Source organism: Crocuta crocuta, unplaced genomic scaffold (assembly GCF_008692635.1).
Source record: "Crocuta crocuta isolate KB4526 unplaced genomic scaffold, BGI_CrCroc_1.0 scaffold154, whole genome shotgun sequence".
NCBI classification, from domain to species: Eukaryota; Metazoa; Chordata; class Mammalia; order Carnivora; family Hyaenidae; genus Crocuta; species Crocuta crocuta.
The window spans coordinates 11,846,787-11,864,023 of record NW_027530545.1 but is presented as its reverse complement, the minus strand read 5'-3'; the positions used below and the strand labels follow the sequence as shown (position 1 = coordinate 11,864,023).

Here is a 17,237-nt window from a genome sequence, read left to right as displayed (position 1 = left end):
GTTTTTTTTTTTTTTTTTTTTTTTTTTTTTCTTCCTTTTTTTTTTTTTTTTTTTTTTTTTTTTTTTTTTTTTTTTTTGCACACTGGTTTGAGTGATGCACTTTGAATTCTGTTTCTATTTTGTTATTGGCTTGCCTAGGATTATATCATTGATACCTAGCAAAGACTAAAGCTAAACAAATCCTTTGCCTTCTTCCAAAATAGTACCTTAGAATATCTTTATTTATTTATTTTTTAATGTATATTTATTTCCGAAAAAGAGAGAGAGAGAGAGAGAGAGAGAGAGAATGTGCATCTAGGGGAGAGGCAGAGAGAGGGAGACAAAAAATTGCAGGCAGGCTCCACACAGTCAGAGCAGAGCCCCACACAGGGCTTGAACTCATAAACTGTGAGATCCTGACTTGAGCTCTAGGCAGGGCTCAAACTCCTGAATGGTGAGATCATGACCTGAGCTGAAATCAAGAATTGGATGATTAATGGACTGAGCCACTCAGGCACCCCACCTTAGAATATTTTAACCCACCTATCCTCTTGTCAACATATATGCTATTGTTGTCTGATATTTTAATTCTTTATTTTTTTAGTTTAGTTTTTTTTAACACCACCACATATTATTTTTTATAGGGCCAATATTGGTTTATATTTGCCCAATACTTGCCATGTTCCTTGCCATTTCCTTCTTCCTTCATCTTAGATCTTCCTTCTCGGATAACCCTATATTCTGAGAAATCCCTGTTGAAAGTGGTCTTGTGGGAACAACCTGTCTCAGTGTCTGCTTATTTCAAATGTTATTTTTCCCCCTCATTCTGCAAATATGTATATTCCCTCTAGATACAGGGTTTTGAGTTATTTTCTTTCAACACATAAAGATGTTATTCCATTCTTTTCTGTCATCTATTATTGTGATCAAGAAGTTACCTTAGTCTAACTGCAGTTATCTGCATATCTATTCATGATATTTTTATTATTACCTTTGTTTTTCCATAGTTTTATGCTTCCTATATGGATTGTTGGGCTTCTTAAAATTGCTTTTAAGTGTCATTAATATAATTAAGAAAATTATCAGCTATTATTTTCAAGGAAAGCTTTTTAAAAATATTTTCGCTTATTTTTTTTCTATGCCTCTAGTTAAACCTACATTTAGAGTCTTCCTACTCTATTTTCCACATTTTAAATTATATTTTCAATCTTTTTGTCTTTCTGAACTGCATTTCAAACCATTTCCCTTGATTCATCCTCTGATCCTTTAATCTATTCACCCTCTTTGATAAACATCTTTATTTCAATTATTATAATTTTCATCAGTAGAAGTTTTTTTAAATTTAGTATGTTATTTGTTATCATTGTCATCTGCAGATATTTTCCAGACTCCCTTTTACTCTGTTACAATTAGAAGGCATGGTTGTTTTATATTCTGTGTCTTTTGATTTAACATCTGAACATCAGTCTGTTTCTGCTGCTTCTCACTCCGTTGCTGTTTCCTTGTGTGTCTGGTTATTTTTGACTGTGTACTAATCATTTAGTCCTGGGATAAATGTGTCCTGCTCCAGAATATTTTGCATTTTTCACAAAGGGTCCAGGACACTCCTGGTGATAGAGTAGCTTAATCTAAGTTAACAGTTTAAAACTCTCAAAATTTATACGCATAATAGGAGAGCTACAGTTGTGCTACGTCTCAGGTACAGAATTATTTTTCATTCTTCCTTTTTTTCTTCTCCACATTTCTCCTCTACAAAGGCAGTTTTCTTTATAATCCCTTGAGTTGGAGAAATGGAATAAATTTAATATCATTTCTCCTTTATTCTTTCACAAGACCTCAGGTGGCACCTTTTCCATTATTCTGTAAAGTCAATTGACCAAAGTTCAAATGTACAGTATAAACAAATGTCCTCAGGCAAAGAGCAGTTATGTTGATTTGATGTTCAGCTTTCCTCTCTGGGTTCAGATTCCTATTTTCCAAAAATAATTACCCTAGAAGTTCACCACTATCTTATCAGGCTTTTAATTTTTTAAGGTAATTTTAAAAAGAAATATTTTATCCAGCATTTCTCATTGTTTTCAGTGGAAAGTTGATCTAAATAGCTTAGTTTCTCATTTACAGTCTACCTCACTTTCATTTAAATATGCGTTTGGTTAATCAAGTTTGTGCTATTTATATAAGCCTGGTAGGAAAAGACTTCATAAGAATATGTATTGAAATCCTACAATGAACAGCTTGCTCATTAGGGCTACATATAAGGCATAGAGATATAATCAAGATATAGTCTTTGCTTTATAGCATCTTTGCCAAAAAATAGGGTGAGATGAAATAAGAAACATAAAAGAGTTTTTCTGAGATTTAAAGGAGGGAGAGCTCACATCTGTGAAAGATTTGAATTGGACCTTGAAGGATGGTTATAATTTCAATATGTGGAGATTTGTGGGCAGGGAATTCCAGTGAATTAAAAAATATGAATGATGACATGAAACTGAGAATCAGCAAGGTCTGTTTGCTAAAAAGAGAAATGAGATTTTGGGTTTATTGTTTTGTTTTGTTTTGTTGTTTTTAGTTTGGTTGGGGAAAAAAAGGGTTGAGAACCATACCAGGGGCTAGGATTTGCTACCAGGAGGGGCACATCTCTAAGAAGGTGTGTCAGTATTTTCCAGATACCTTCACCCTAGAATAATCTCATAGCTGCTCTTTTAATAAATACATACTGAAAATAAGTATGATCCAGGTATTACATGTCTTAAAAAGACAAGTCCTATCATGGAAAAAAGCAAGAGAGGAAGTTGATTCTTTTAGGATCATGGCTTCATCTCATTTACTCCAAGAGAAAAAAAATTGCCTCAAAAGACATCTTTAAAGGAGGAGGGCACTTGTTGGGATGAGCATTGGGTGTTATATGTAAACCAACTTGACAATAAACGGTTTAAGGGAAAAAGAAAAAGACATCTTTACTATTTCCTTTACCTGTTTAAAGAAGTCCCAAAGAAACAAGAGCTGTCAGTTTGATTTATCCTCTGAGGCCTGGACTCACAGCCCTTGCATGTTTCAGGTACACTTATCTATTTTAGTGTCACTGAAGTATTTCAATCATCTCCAGCACTTCAAGTACAATTTGCCGCCTAGGTACCTGCGGTGCTTTGTGATTTTAGACCTTCTGCTTGATACGGATTGGAACCTCTCTAGCCATGGAATGTGACAAATACATATTCCTGGTCTAAAAAAAAGGATAGACTGCCTCATGAGGCAAAAAAGCTTTGTAATATAGAACACAGATTAATTTATTCTATAAAAAATTAAGAACTCCTAATAGATACCACACAATATGTTTTTAAACCCTAGAGATATCAGATGAGTAATACATAATCCCTGTGCTTAAGGTGCTTATAGCCTGATAGAGGAGACAGAATTATATGTAGGTTTATTGTAATAAAACATAACTAAAGTGATAGAAAATATTTTAAAAACATGGTGGGAAACCATAGATCTAGCTACAGATAATCGTTCTAAGGGAAACTCTTGTTCTAGGTAATGCTCAGCCTATATATCTCTCCAATGTTCATTCTGCAAAATCACTGAGCATCCTTGATATTTAAGCCACTCTGCTAGGTGTTCTGAAACATCCAAAAATGAATCAGAATCAGATTTTTCCCTTGAGTATCTAGAAACAAATAGAAAGTATGCCCATAAATTGAGTAACTGTAGTGAAAAAATGGACATGGATAGTTGTTCCAAAATGGCATGAATAGAGGCATGAGTTGATTTTATAGTAACTCAGAAAAGAGAGATTGTTTCCAAATGGAAAATATTTTAAATATATCTGTCGAGGAAGTGAGAGTTGGGCATGTTTTTGAAGGATGAATAGGACTTTGAGGCAAAAATGGGGTGAAAAGGACATTTTATGTAGTAATAAGGGAGTAACCAATGACAAAATATAGGAAATTATTTCCTTTATTGATTATACAGATATGTATTAATCTCTCACCCTTCCCTGTGCACTACGTGCTAGTCATTGTTCCTGAAAATGATTCTTAGAGGCTCCTCGAGGCCGAGGGTAGACATGCCTTAGTCCAGACTATTTTGTGTTTCTTCTACAAGTTTCCAGGATGCACCACCAGTGAAGGATTGCTTCAAAATAAGTTGAGTAACAGCACTGTGGAACAGCACCACTCTGTTTCATTAGAAAGTATATGTAGAACCAGCTTATGAAAGACCTTGAACAAGATTGTGAAAAGAGGTAATTTCATTCTGTAAGCACTCTGGAGCCCTTTGTAACCAGTATTAACTATCCTTATATTAAGTCAGATTCAGAATTTTCACAGATAGGCTTAAGGAGTTAAGACATATTTTTTTCCTGCTTTAAATTTTTTTTAATGTTCATTTATTTACTTATTTTGAGAGAGGGTGGGGAGTGGTAGAGACAAACAGAGAGAGAGAATCCCAAGCAGGTTCCACTCCCAGCATGGGGCTCAATCCCAGGACCATGAGATCATGAGCAGAAATCAAGAGTCAGATGCTTAACCAACTGAGCCACTCAGGTGCTCCTAATTTTTCTACTTTTAACACAAGATAGGACTTATCAAATTATCTGAGAGACATGTTCTAAAGATCTGGTGCAACAGATGAGAGCAATAAGTCCCGTGCTCTTACTGACCAAAAAAAAAAAAAGCAAAATGGCTAAGTTGTCATTGGTGTGGTCTAATGCATTTATTTAGTGAATTATAGGACATCTTCTCACTCAGAAAATACTTTAAAATATCATTTGTCTTGAACTTGTAATAAACACTCATCTCTAAAAAAGTCCTAGTGCAAAGAAAACAAGCAGGGCAATTCATCTAAGGAAAACTACAAACATCCTTCCCAAGAACATGGGCGTATCTGCACAGCAGTGAGTACCGGTAGCAAACCAGGACTTATTTTCCTGTGACTCCAGAATATATGTTTGGTGTCATACCTACTAGCATAAACACACTGTGGAATGTTTACTTCTGGTTTAAGAAAGATCTCTTATCACCACATCTATCAAAATTTAGACCAAGTGGAACTTACTCTCGTCAGTCAGCTGTTTCTGTTATATTTACCACACAATGCTCACAAATCCTAGTTAACATAAACCTGGCCTGACATAAATTCAGCATTATAAAGCATTATAAACACTTTAGGCAATATTTCTCCCCTAAAACTGTATGTTTCTGAAGCCAGTATGTTCAATATGGAGCCATGTTCGTTGCATAGGTAAATTTGTTGGGGGCAGGGGGGAGGTTTACTCTACTTTTTCTCTTTACAGTCTACTGATAACTTTTATTCAGAGGCGAACACTGGCAGAGTTCACTTTTAATGACAGAAAATTTTTCCAAGACACTTAATAAACTATTAACTTTTTCAAACCACTCATTCAGCCATAACCTTGAAAGCAAAAAAAAAAAAAAAAAGACAATATAAAGGGCCTCATTTAAATAATTTGTTTACTTTTTTAATATTGTTTACTTCCAATGCAAATAATGAATACAAGCATTAATTAAATAATGCAATACATGTAATGCTCATTCACTGTACTATGGCTTTAATAACAAAATGGACTTATTTATTGGAGTAAAATGGTGTGATTTAGCAAAAAGATGAAAATAGTTCCAATCAGAAGGCTATTCATGAATTATTGAGTATTCTGTACAAAATGAATATGGAATTACTTTATCTTTGCAAAGTGAGTGTTGAGCCCTTATTCAGCCCCCTGCTCAAAATGATCATAAACATTGGAGGGGCAAACAATAGATCTACCAAACTTAGCCTAATGAAGGCATTTTAAGTTTTTGTTTAATATTTTAATTCTCATAATGATAGTGCTCTGGTAAAGATAGCATGGTTATTATTGGGGCAATTTGTAGTATAGCCACAGCCTGCACTGTCACATGGCTTCAACATACTTTTAAAAATTAGAACAAAAATAATAGTCTGACATCTGGAGGATGATGGGTGGAGATGGAAAGAAAGAAAAAAGAAATTGAATTCTAGTGTTTTATTAGCATAAACATTATAAGGAAAAAATGAAATCAAGTGATCGATATTACTATAAATGAAGCCATGTTCTCTGGTTATAATTCTCTCAAGATTTAGCCATTAACCACAATAAATTCTGCATCTTACATAACTTTTAATAACCACAAAAATCTATGAAATTGATAGGATGCTTTATAAATGGATAATAGCTTACTGTCCAATAAACCTCACCTTAGGCTCTCTCAGAACACTATTTTAATTATGAAGTTTGACTCTCTGTGGTTTATCATTTTGGTCAATGTAATGCGTCTGATTTAGAGTTTGCATTTCTCTAAGATAAAATGGACTTTGACTCCACAGTGCAGTTTGAAATTAACTGAATATTTGTATTTAGTCTTTTTTTTTAACAGTTCACTACTGAGTTGAAATGCTCTGGAAAGCAGTATACCATATCAGGTAGAATAAGTCAGACCACCTGACTGGGAATCCCAGGTTCACATTTTATTTGTTACTATATCCTTGGATATTTCAATTGTACTATGAGGTTAATAAGAGTCCTTATCTCATACAATTATTGTGAGATTATGTGAGAACATTGGTACAACTTGTTGGGCACAAAGCAATGAAAAAGGCTAATTACAGTTATTATTGTTGTTATTATTATTACCATGTGGAGCAATAAAGTATAGAGATTAAGAGAAAAGTCTTTGGAACCTGACAGAATTGGAGTCAGATGCCTTAATTGTCGTTTAATGGCATTGCCCTTAAAATCCCTGTCTTAATTTTTCTTAGTATCAAGACTTCAGTTAGGGGAACACTTCCTGCTGTCCAACTCCAATCCAACATTTCTGCAGAACCTCATTTTTTACTCATACCACAGTCTGAAGCAGGGATTCCTGGTCAGCTTTCTGCTATATGGTGCCTCTCTCATCTTTTGGTTCTGCAAACTCTTAGCGGCTGATGAGGGAAAGGTAGAGAGAACATGAGAAATTCCTTATACTCCTTAAAGCCATAAGCCCAGAAGTACCTCACATCAGTCAGCTCACATCCCGGTGATGAGAGTGAGTAATTTGGCCACATGTTGGTGCAAAGGGGGTTAGAAATAAAACAGAGTGTCTGGCTGGTGAGCTGGTTCCCCATGACAATTCAAGACTCCAGTCCACATTCTGGTGTAGCACTATTCCTCTCTGCCACAAGGATCAATGATCTTAGCCCTGATTCTATAGGGAAGAAATCCCAAATTAAGTGTCCATCCTTTATTTGGGAGGGACGAATCCAGGGCATAGAGGGTGAGGCAAAAAGGAAGCGAGGCAGGAAATAATGGGGAAGAGTAGAGGAGCTGTGTCACCAAGATGGCTGTTACTCTCCAGTGAACCTCAGAGCCTCAGAGAATCGCTTGACTGAGAAAGAAGCTGCTGGTAGGTAGGCTGTCTGGAGAAAGCAGACACAGTCTGTGGGAGGGAACGAGGGAGGGAGGAGAAGGAATATATCTACTATGTTTCGTTCCATTTTCTGCTTCACCAAGTTCACCACCCAGAGTCTTCAATATTTCCATCATATGAACCCTGACTATACCCTTAGATGGCTTTTCAGAATGCCGGAACCTACACTCTGTAAAGTGGCATTTTATCTAAATCTGGAAGTGGATGAGGAGCCAAAATCCTGTCTGCACTCTGGCAGCCCAGAGGGAGGGCCTCGCATTGCAAGAAGATTACTGATCATCTTCAGGAAGTGGGACCAAATGGGTTCAAACGCGGCTGGTCATGTGCAGAGAGAGCTGAGGCATACTGATCGGAATAGGTTCTGAATAAGGACTCTTAGGAGGCACCTGAGGCACCACAAATGTGCCCAAGCTAGTCACCTTGCAAAAGCAAATTGTTTTTTATATAATGTAAATGTAAGCCAGTGTCAGCATACAACAAAGGTAGACTAAACAGAAGCTATTGTATTTATTCTGGCAAGATTTTGATTCAGAACAAAATGCAGTATCTGTTCATTCTTGAAAAAGAGAGACTGTTCTCTCCTCAACAAACAAAAACAAACACATAACATTCTAGTGCCCAAAGTCACCAGCAAAGCTTTGCTTTTCTGAAAACCTGGTTTGATTTGGTCTTGTATATACTGAGAAATTTCACTGTAGAAACAATTTCAGTTATTATTAACATCATTTATATTCATATACATAAAACCCACATCTTACAATCAAAGTATCGTCTTCTATGTTGACAGCAGCCATACTTTAGACATTAATAAGATCAGGTATTCATTCAGCACTCTTTCCTAAATCATTTTGCCCAAATGAGAATTTATAAGTGAGTTTTATCCTCCTCCATGAATGATTTTCCAGAATCAAAACCAGTTATATGATAAAACTTAATTCCTCTAAACAGATTTTGTGTTTCATGTTTCAAACTGATAAGGACAATCTGAGTCTATATTCTGGAACAGCAATTAATCCAAAATAAAAAATGGCAGCTAATAACCTGTTTCATAAAATCCAAGCCTTGTCTTTCTTTTCTTTTCTTTCTTTCCTTTTTAAATTTTTTTTGTAACCTCCTCTAGTAATAAGGGTGGGATAATGAGAGGTCCAATGATTTGTTGCCTACACATATGCCTAATCTTCCTCATGGAAAATGCCACCAAACAAAAGAGCATCTGGCCTTTGATATTTTCTTAATGTGCATTAAAAGGCCCCAAATTTCCCATAAAAATGGAAAATTTAATCCCAAAGTTTTAATCATAGTCAGAAAAAAATACAGAGAGAGTACCCTGTCATCCCTTATTGGGGAATAGTAAAGATGGACTAAAAGAATAATAAAAATCAGAAGTGGACGAGACCTAGGATCAATTTTTAATGATTTCACACTGCCCCAACAAAGAGGCTTTTATATTTTATTGTCCAGAAGTAGTAACTTTTAAATAATTCTCTTTAAATATTTTAAAATCAGTCATTTATATTTTAAGTTTACCCCAGAAGAGATATGAGGAGTACACTCTTAAATTTAAATCTAAATTTAGTCAATTTTTAAAAAGTATATTTTTATAATGATGTACAATATGATCCATTGGCATCATGTAGTTCATTAACAGACTTTTTCTTGTGTTTTATAGCTGTAGAATCAGAAATATGTTTTCTATTAAAGGATTCTTTAATTTCAGCCTTCTTGAATAAAATCTTGATTGTCTTCCAAGTAAATTCGACAACTTTTCTGAAAAACTTACTTCGATGTTTAACAATGTTTAAGTACTGAAAATGTTTCCTTCTAATAAAGCTTAGGCCCTAACATTATTCTTTAAGCCTAGGTCTTTCTGCTTTCGCTTTGTAAAAATGAACTATTGAGCACCATCATTTTTTATATAGTCCTCTATCAACCTATCTTAGTTTTGCCTTCTTGAAGCTGATACATTTATTTACTTGAATTTTACTCAGGTCACTTTAACTTCTGAATTGACCCCTAGTTCTATCATTTGCTTTGATTGTGCCATAATGTCATTTTCTATTAAAGGTCCATATGAATGGGAATACTTTGCTTTGATTTTGTAAACTATTAGTTTACACTTTGTAAATTATCTCATTTTGTAACACGTTATCCTGAGATGTATTATTCATTTTTATTTATTGATGCTTTGAAAGGAATCTGGAAAATGTCCACCATAATTCTCAATTGGATAACGAAGAATGGTAACAAAGTATGTTTTAGAATAGGAGAAATAACGGGAGAGTGGCAGACTGGGCCTGCAGAGCTGAAGGGACACCTCATGGAGATTATTCTGGAGTTACATCATCAAAATGGCAGACAAGGAGAGTGGACGGAAGAGAGATAAATGTTTTCCAGATGAAAGGGTGTGATCCAACATATAGAGTTATGAAGGCAGTGTGCGTGTTGGAACTGCCATGGATTTGGCATAGCTGGTTGTAGAAGAATGCGGGAATGAATGGAACTCAGGAGGATGGTTAGGCAATGATCAAAAGGAGCATGTACACCCTACTGAAGGATTTGTACATTATCACGTAGATAACATGCTTCCCAGAAAAAAATATGGTGAAATTTGTGTTTTAGAAAAGAATAAAAAAGTAAAAGTGTAGAAAATGAAATGAAATGAAATGAAATGGTTTTGTCTGGTCCCAGAGGAAACACAGAGAGAATTTAGAGGAGAGAAAATAAGAGCTCAGATGAGACAGTGGTCATGAGATATAGAAGATGGAGCTAGTAATGGAATTCAGACTCTCTACTATTTGGTTGTAAGTGGTAAAGGAAAGGGAAGAATTAAGAAAGTAAAGAAGGTGTAGTGAAGAAAAGGATGATTAACCAAAACAAGCAGTAGAGAAAAGGGGGCAAATCTGAGAAGACAATGATTTCACCGAGGTGTCTGTGCTGCATTCTAATGGTAAGTTAGTTAGAAAATGCAGTTCTGGTACATAAGGGGAGCCGGGAACTAGAAGAAAAGCTGAGGAGCCAGCATGTCACAAGTGATGGATCAGACCAGAGGCAAGACCAAAACCCACTGGAAGCATGTAAACTATAAGCAATAGTAAAGGACAAGAACAGTAAACCGGATATTAGCAACCCTTAAGAAGTGGGAAAAGGAAGAGAAATCAGTGAAAGAATGGAAGGAAGAATATAAAATGTGAAGCAAAAACTTACAGGGAAAATGTCTACATAGCCAAGGGACAGAGGGTTTTAAGGAAAAGGAGCCGAATCTAACAGTACAGAGTTCAGACATAATGTTGATGAGAGAGAAAGCATCATATTGTTTATCTAGACTTGCATAGTTAAAATGTTTTAGAAATCTTAAGGAAGGGAGTAAAGGACTGCATCAGTTGAGAAGAGAATGGAACGTGAGCAAGCAGAGAATGTGACTGCTGAAAGCTCAAGTATTCTGGCAACAATGGAAAGAAAATAGGTGGGATTGAGAACTAGCATGGCTGGGGGATTGATGGCTTGTATATGTTTCTATGTATTTTTATTTTTTATTTTTGTATTTGTGATTATATTTTATTTTATGTTTTTAATTTATTTTTTTTTGTTTCTATATATTTTTAGACAGAAGTGATTTGACTGTGGCTATGGACTAAGGATAAATGTATTGGAGAAAGGGAGAATAAGAATGTAGGAGAAAGGAGATGACTTAGAAAATGAGGAATAGGATTGGATGAAATTAGGAACCAGAGAGGAAAAGCCTTGGGCTGAAGAATGGCATCTCTTCCTCTAAGGCAGAAAGGAACATGCTTTGTGAGTGGCTCGTGCACTGTCTGGGAGTGACAGGTCAAGAGATTTTGATTCTCATTGTCATGATACTCAAGGGAATTCATTAGACAAGTGGCCCAGAATCACAGGCTCAGATCCAGATTTCCAGGAGCCAGAACAGAGTATGGGAATTGATAACATTGACAAGGAAGAGCTAGAAAATGTCACTTAATTTTGGATCTAAGAAGAATGTCATGTGATCTAGTAGGAAGAAAGGCTAGGTATGGAGGAGAGGTAATGTATTGTATTGTGATCAAGAACTTGGGACTTGGAGTCAGAAGACAGTGAATTCCTATCTCCTCTCAGGCACTTATGAAGTGTGTGAGCTTATGTAAGGCACTCAACCACTTCCTGCTTGAGCTTCTTGCCATACAAATTGAAGACAATGGTAGTAGCTCACAAAACTGTTGTAAGGAATAAATGAGAAATGATTTAAAGCTTTCAGAGGGCACGGTATACTGGAATTAAAGTTTATGTTTGTGTGTTTGTTCATTTTGATTATAAAGACTAAGAAAGTGGGAAGAACGTTAATGTTCTGGCTCAAGGGCTGTACCATCTCTGAGAATTAGGAGAATGCCATTTGATGGACCACTGGAAAGGGGTGAAGCTTTGGGACAGTGGTGTTGTGAAGAATACAAAATGACTGGAAACACATAAAAGTTTGCTAACTGTTGATGACATTGGTCTTGGCAATGATTTCATGGTTATGCTAAGTGTCCTTATCACTAAATCTCTCTCTCTCTCTCTTTCTCTCTATACATATATATTGTATATGCATATATATACATATTTGTATGCATATATATACATATACAATATGTATATGTATATAATATGTATATGTATATATATTTCCCTAAGTGGAGTTAAAAGCCCAGCTGTAGAAAGTGAAAGTGGCCATTATTTGTAATATTACTACACTGAGTAGTCAAAAATTATTACCCTAGAATTAGAGGATATGAAGAAGGAGGAAAAGTGGATGAGAGAGTGGAGTGTGGGAGCGGATCATTGCATGAGGGAGAGCAAGACAGCAAGAGATGATGGGTTGGGCACTGAAGTGACTGCTGAGTTGGAGACATAGGTGTGTTTGTGAGAGGAAGCAAAACCAGGAAGGACCTGGAAAGATGCATAAAATCTCTGCCGATTCCAGTCATGTCGAAAACAAACATAACAGGGTGGAAGTAATGAAAACTCAGAACATGGGGTTTGTTAGATGGAAAGCAGAATGAAGACTGCTGGAATGGAGAGGAGTTAAAGCAGTGGGCTTGTGAAGAATGCAAGAGATGGGGTGGGTAAGGGCAAGGTGAAGGTCAGGATCCTGGGAGGTGACTGAATGATGGGGAGAGTTTGGATTGAGATAAACCCAAGCCAATGTCACAGCCATGGGATTGAGTGTATGATGCTGATGAGGACAGGGAGAGGTGGCAGAGCTGCCTGGTGAGAACTCAGGGAAAGCTTAGATTGCTTTTTCCCCATAGAGAGAAAGTCTACAGAAAATTATATAGAGTCTAAAGCTAGTATGGGATTCTTAAAGGAGAATTCAGTATCTTCTTTATCTCTGGAGTCCCAGGGTCTGACACAGTGGCTACCACATTGACATATGATAGGCATGCAGGTATTGTCTATTGTAGGATTCTGTGAAATACTAGGTTCAATCCACATGAGTCCATTAAGCTGTTTTCGCTTTCCCAGATCAAAGCAAAGACTTAACCATTATACCAAATATAAATCTTAATTGTTATAACATGGGGAATTTTTGGATGCCCAAACCTTCCTTCCAAAGCACAAAAGCTAGTTGCATTCTGGTATTTTCCCTTCATTTATGAATTCAGCAAATATTCATTGAACAACAATTCTGTGCCAGGCACTGTTCCATACATTGGGAAAAATAGTGGAGGAAAAGGCAAACCAGGCCCCAGCTCAGGGAGCTTAATTTTAGTGGAAGAAAAACAGACAGCATATAAAAATATAAATGTTAATTTCAGTTAAGAAGAAGGCTGTGTTGAAAATTAAAACAAGTAGTGAGATAGAGAATAAGTTAGAACACAGCTTTCCTTTATGTAAGACAGAGAAGACCTCTGACAAGGTGACATTTGTCTGGGACCTGATGGATAAGAAGGAGTCAGCCATGTGAAGATTGGGAGGTATTCCAGGTAAACAGGTGGTGTAAAGGCCCAATGGGAAGATCAAGCTTAACAGAGAAGGACAGAAACAAGATCAATATGTCCACACTAGAATCTAATAAGAAAGTCATGTCTTTTCCCAAAAAGTTACATGTTTTAACATGAATGTGATCACAATGTATATTCAATTTCCAAGGACTACATAGTGGCTAGGAGCAGACACTGGAGTGACACTGTCCTCATTTAATCCAGCTCTTCCTCCTCTACCTGTGTCACCTTGGGAAAGTACGCCTAAATATTCTAGCATATTATTACCTGTAACATGGTGATAATAACGGTACCTACCTCATACAGCTGTTATAAGAATTAAGTGAATCAATAGTTGTAAAACAGAAAAGTACTTGGCACCTAAAAAGCGATTTTTCCTTAAAATAATTTTCTCTTTTTCCCATGACTGAATTATATGGGGAAGATAATCTCTTTTGTTGCATACTCTTAGTGATTATTTCTGTTGATTCCAGATATCCCATAATCTAATTAACTGTAGAAGGAGCAGGTTGTTTTCATTTTTTCTACATCACAAATCCCTCGACAATGAACTTTGTTATCATGCCACGGTAGTGATCACCTGGGTGGCAGAGTATGGGTGAACCTGTAAAAATCTTTCACTGGCTGAAGCATCTGTAAGAGGCACCCACATCTGGGTTGGCTTCTCATGAGATTACTACCAAATAACAGAGAAAAGATATTCTATCAATTGCTGTCCTGTCAGCTAAATTTATCCTGAAAATTTTGCTTGGCTTGTACAGTGTTTCCCCTTCAAAAGTTTAATAGNTTTCTAGCTTTTCTGAAAAATAGTTTATTTCTATTAAACTGATAGAATTGGACATACTGGCTATGAGGCAACAATTGTGAACAGATTTCTTGTAGCATCTTTGCCATTCTTCCATAATTTCATGTTTTAAAGTAAAGTTCATACTGTTGAAATATTGTCTAAAATATTATAAGCCTTCTATACTAAAATCTTAAACTATTGTATGGAAAATTGTTTGAGAAAGGTACTGAATTTATAGAGAAAACCAGAGTAGCTCAGAACATCTGAAAATAGTTGGAGTCTTTGAAATGTGGCATTACTTTCTTTAAAAATAATAAAGAGGTTTCCCAAACAAGTAAGGTTTTGTTTAATATGTTGAATTCTGCAAATTTAAAGTTACATAAATATGATACCTTTAATTCAAATTAAAATATGAAGAGGCAAATACAGATGATAAACCTGTTAATTGATTGTTATGAATTACCGAAACTTTTAGGTAACATCCACATTGTATTATGCAAAAGGAAGCATATGCTATAATCTATTTTGTCTAAATTAAATGCATTAATACAAATATACATATACTAATATGTATCATCTTAAAAGTGAGAATGAGCCTGTAAAAGGCACACAGTTGGGACCTAATAAATATTTATTAATTTGGGTTTTTTTCACCTTTATGGAGCTTTAGATGACAACATTGTGTAAGTTTAATGTGTGCTGGGTGATGGCTTGATATATGCATATATTGTGAAATGATTGCCACGTTGAGGTTAGTTTACAGATCTATTATGTCACGTAGCTGTGTGTGTGTGTGTTTGTGTGTGGTGAGAATATTTAAAATCTACTCTGTTAACAACTGTCAATTATACATTACGATGTTAAATATACTTACCATACTGTGCCATTGATCCTGAGAACTTTTTCAGCTTATAATTAAAAGCTTTTACCTTTAACCAACCATTTTCCCATTTCCCCAGCCCCTGGTAACCCTTCTCTGTTTCTAGGAGTTTGACTCTTTTAGATTCTACAGATAAGTGAGATCATGTAGTGTGTCTGTCTTCTTTTGTATGACTTACTTCACTTTGCATAACACCCTTAAGGTTCACCCATGTTGTCACATACAGCAATATTTCCTTCCTTTTGATGGCTGAATACTTTTTCCATTGTGAATCTATATTTATATCTGTATCTATATCTGCATCTACATGTCATTTTCTTCATACATTGATTCTTCAACAGACTCTTAGTTTGTTGCCGTGTCTTGGCTATTGCAAATAACGTTACAATGATCATGAGTGTGTAGATGTCTCTTTGAAACTGAAAAAATAAAAAGAAAGGCTTTATATTATAAATATGTATAGCTGATAACTCAATAAACTTTTATTTTTCCTGACATGCATCACAAATGATGTATGTTTTTTATTCTTATTTCAACTTTGTTTACAGAAAACTGGGCAGAAACCAGAAAGTGTGGATTTGTGTGGAGCACATATTGAATGGGCCAAGGAAAAATCAAGCAGAAAGAATGTTTTTCAGGTAAGAATGTTACATTTATTAAATATTCTTATTCCTTCTAAATCTGACCTCTCGACATGACATTTCCTTGTGACGCTTTAATGTGCATAAACTAGTTGTTTGAAGATCATTATGAAAACCTGATTTCTCTTCCTTCTTGAATTTTAGTTTGTTGTGTTGCTTTTCACTGGTTACTGGTTGCTCTCTAAACAGAAAATGCGTAGTGTTGGTTGATTAATTCTACACCCAAAGTCATTGACTGTCGCATGGTATTTGATAGCTGTTTGGGGTTCAAACCTAGAGTATTTGACTTAAATAGATATATTGTAGAACTTTCAGGCATACACACAATAACATTCACTAATTATGATAAACTTTTTGCTTTCATTTCCATTCCTGCTCCGAGTCATAAATTACATTTACCAGTGTAGCTTAGGGGGATGGAAAGAGCTGAACAACTATAGATATTGGGTATTTTTGTATTGCATAATTTAAATTTTTTGGAAAAAATAACTATGATTAATAATTTCAATCATGTTCCCTTGAATGAAAAGAACCAGCTGAGATTCTTGAAAGAAAGGAAATGAGAAAACTTAATATTTCATATATGATGTTACTAAGATCCCTTTGGCAATTAATAACTTTAAATTATGGAGGTTGATCTCTTTCTACATTTATATGAGATTTAACTTACTTTTATATTTCCAAAGTAGCCAATAATTTTCTAGGTGTATTTACAATTTATACCATTTAGTAACCAAGAAGCTAGATTAATATAATTATTATATTAAATGTCTTCTAAGGCCATTTTGGCTCCTGAAGAAAGGTCGATTCTATTTTTAAATGTATCACTGAAGTTAATATATTGGGTCTTACTCAAGTGTAGATAGGCGACATCTCCTATCTGAATTCTCAAGAGAGAGGGAAACTGGTCTCTGATTGTGCATTTCCCAGATGCTAATCTGGGCCTGCCAAATTAACTGACCCCATGTTAGCATTTCTAGGATATGTTATTTTTTATACTACTTTTAGTCTATTCCGGCATTCATTTTTCATAGCTAGAGATTATTTCTTTTTACTGAAAGAAAGAAGAAAAAAAGAAGGAAAACTAAACATACTTGCCTAAAAATCAAAAGACTAAAGCCAAAAGTGATTAAAGTGTGAATTTACAGAATCAAGGAAGAAAAATAAATTTTGTTTTGAAGTGAGGAATTGTAAATCAGTGAGATAGTCTGTTTCTCAAAGGTCTTATTCATTTTGTTATCATGCGAAAAAAAAATTAGAGGTTATATTGCTAGCTTCTATGATAACCTAAATGATTAGTATGAGTAGTTCTGAACTAGGTTGGGTGAGTTCAGTGGTGTAGTTTTATTATATATTATGAGTTCAGCATCTTAGTCCCCATGTCATAAGATAAAGACATTAAAATTTAACATTGACATCATTCTTGGACAATAAAAACTCTCGGAGTTGGTCTAAGGTAGCCTTTTTCAGTTCCTTCTGTTAATCTTATGAAAAGTTAAGTTAGATCACAAAAGAGGATAGTCAAGT

General features: G+C 35.3%; 1 protein-coding gene across 1 annotated transcript in view; it reads left to right on the top strand.

Moving 5' to 3' along the window:
- ARHGAP15 (Rho GTPase activating protein 15) overlaps positions 1-17,237 on the top strand; it is a 623,791-nt gene that overhangs the window by 106,281 nt on the left and 500,273 nt on the right. The window contains exon 6 of the mRNA XM_077767808.1: positions 15,618-15,707. Within this exon, the coding sequence (XP_077623934.1) occupies positions 15,618-15,707 (90 nt within the window). The remainder of the gene's footprint in view (positions 1-15,617; positions 15,708-17,237) is intronic.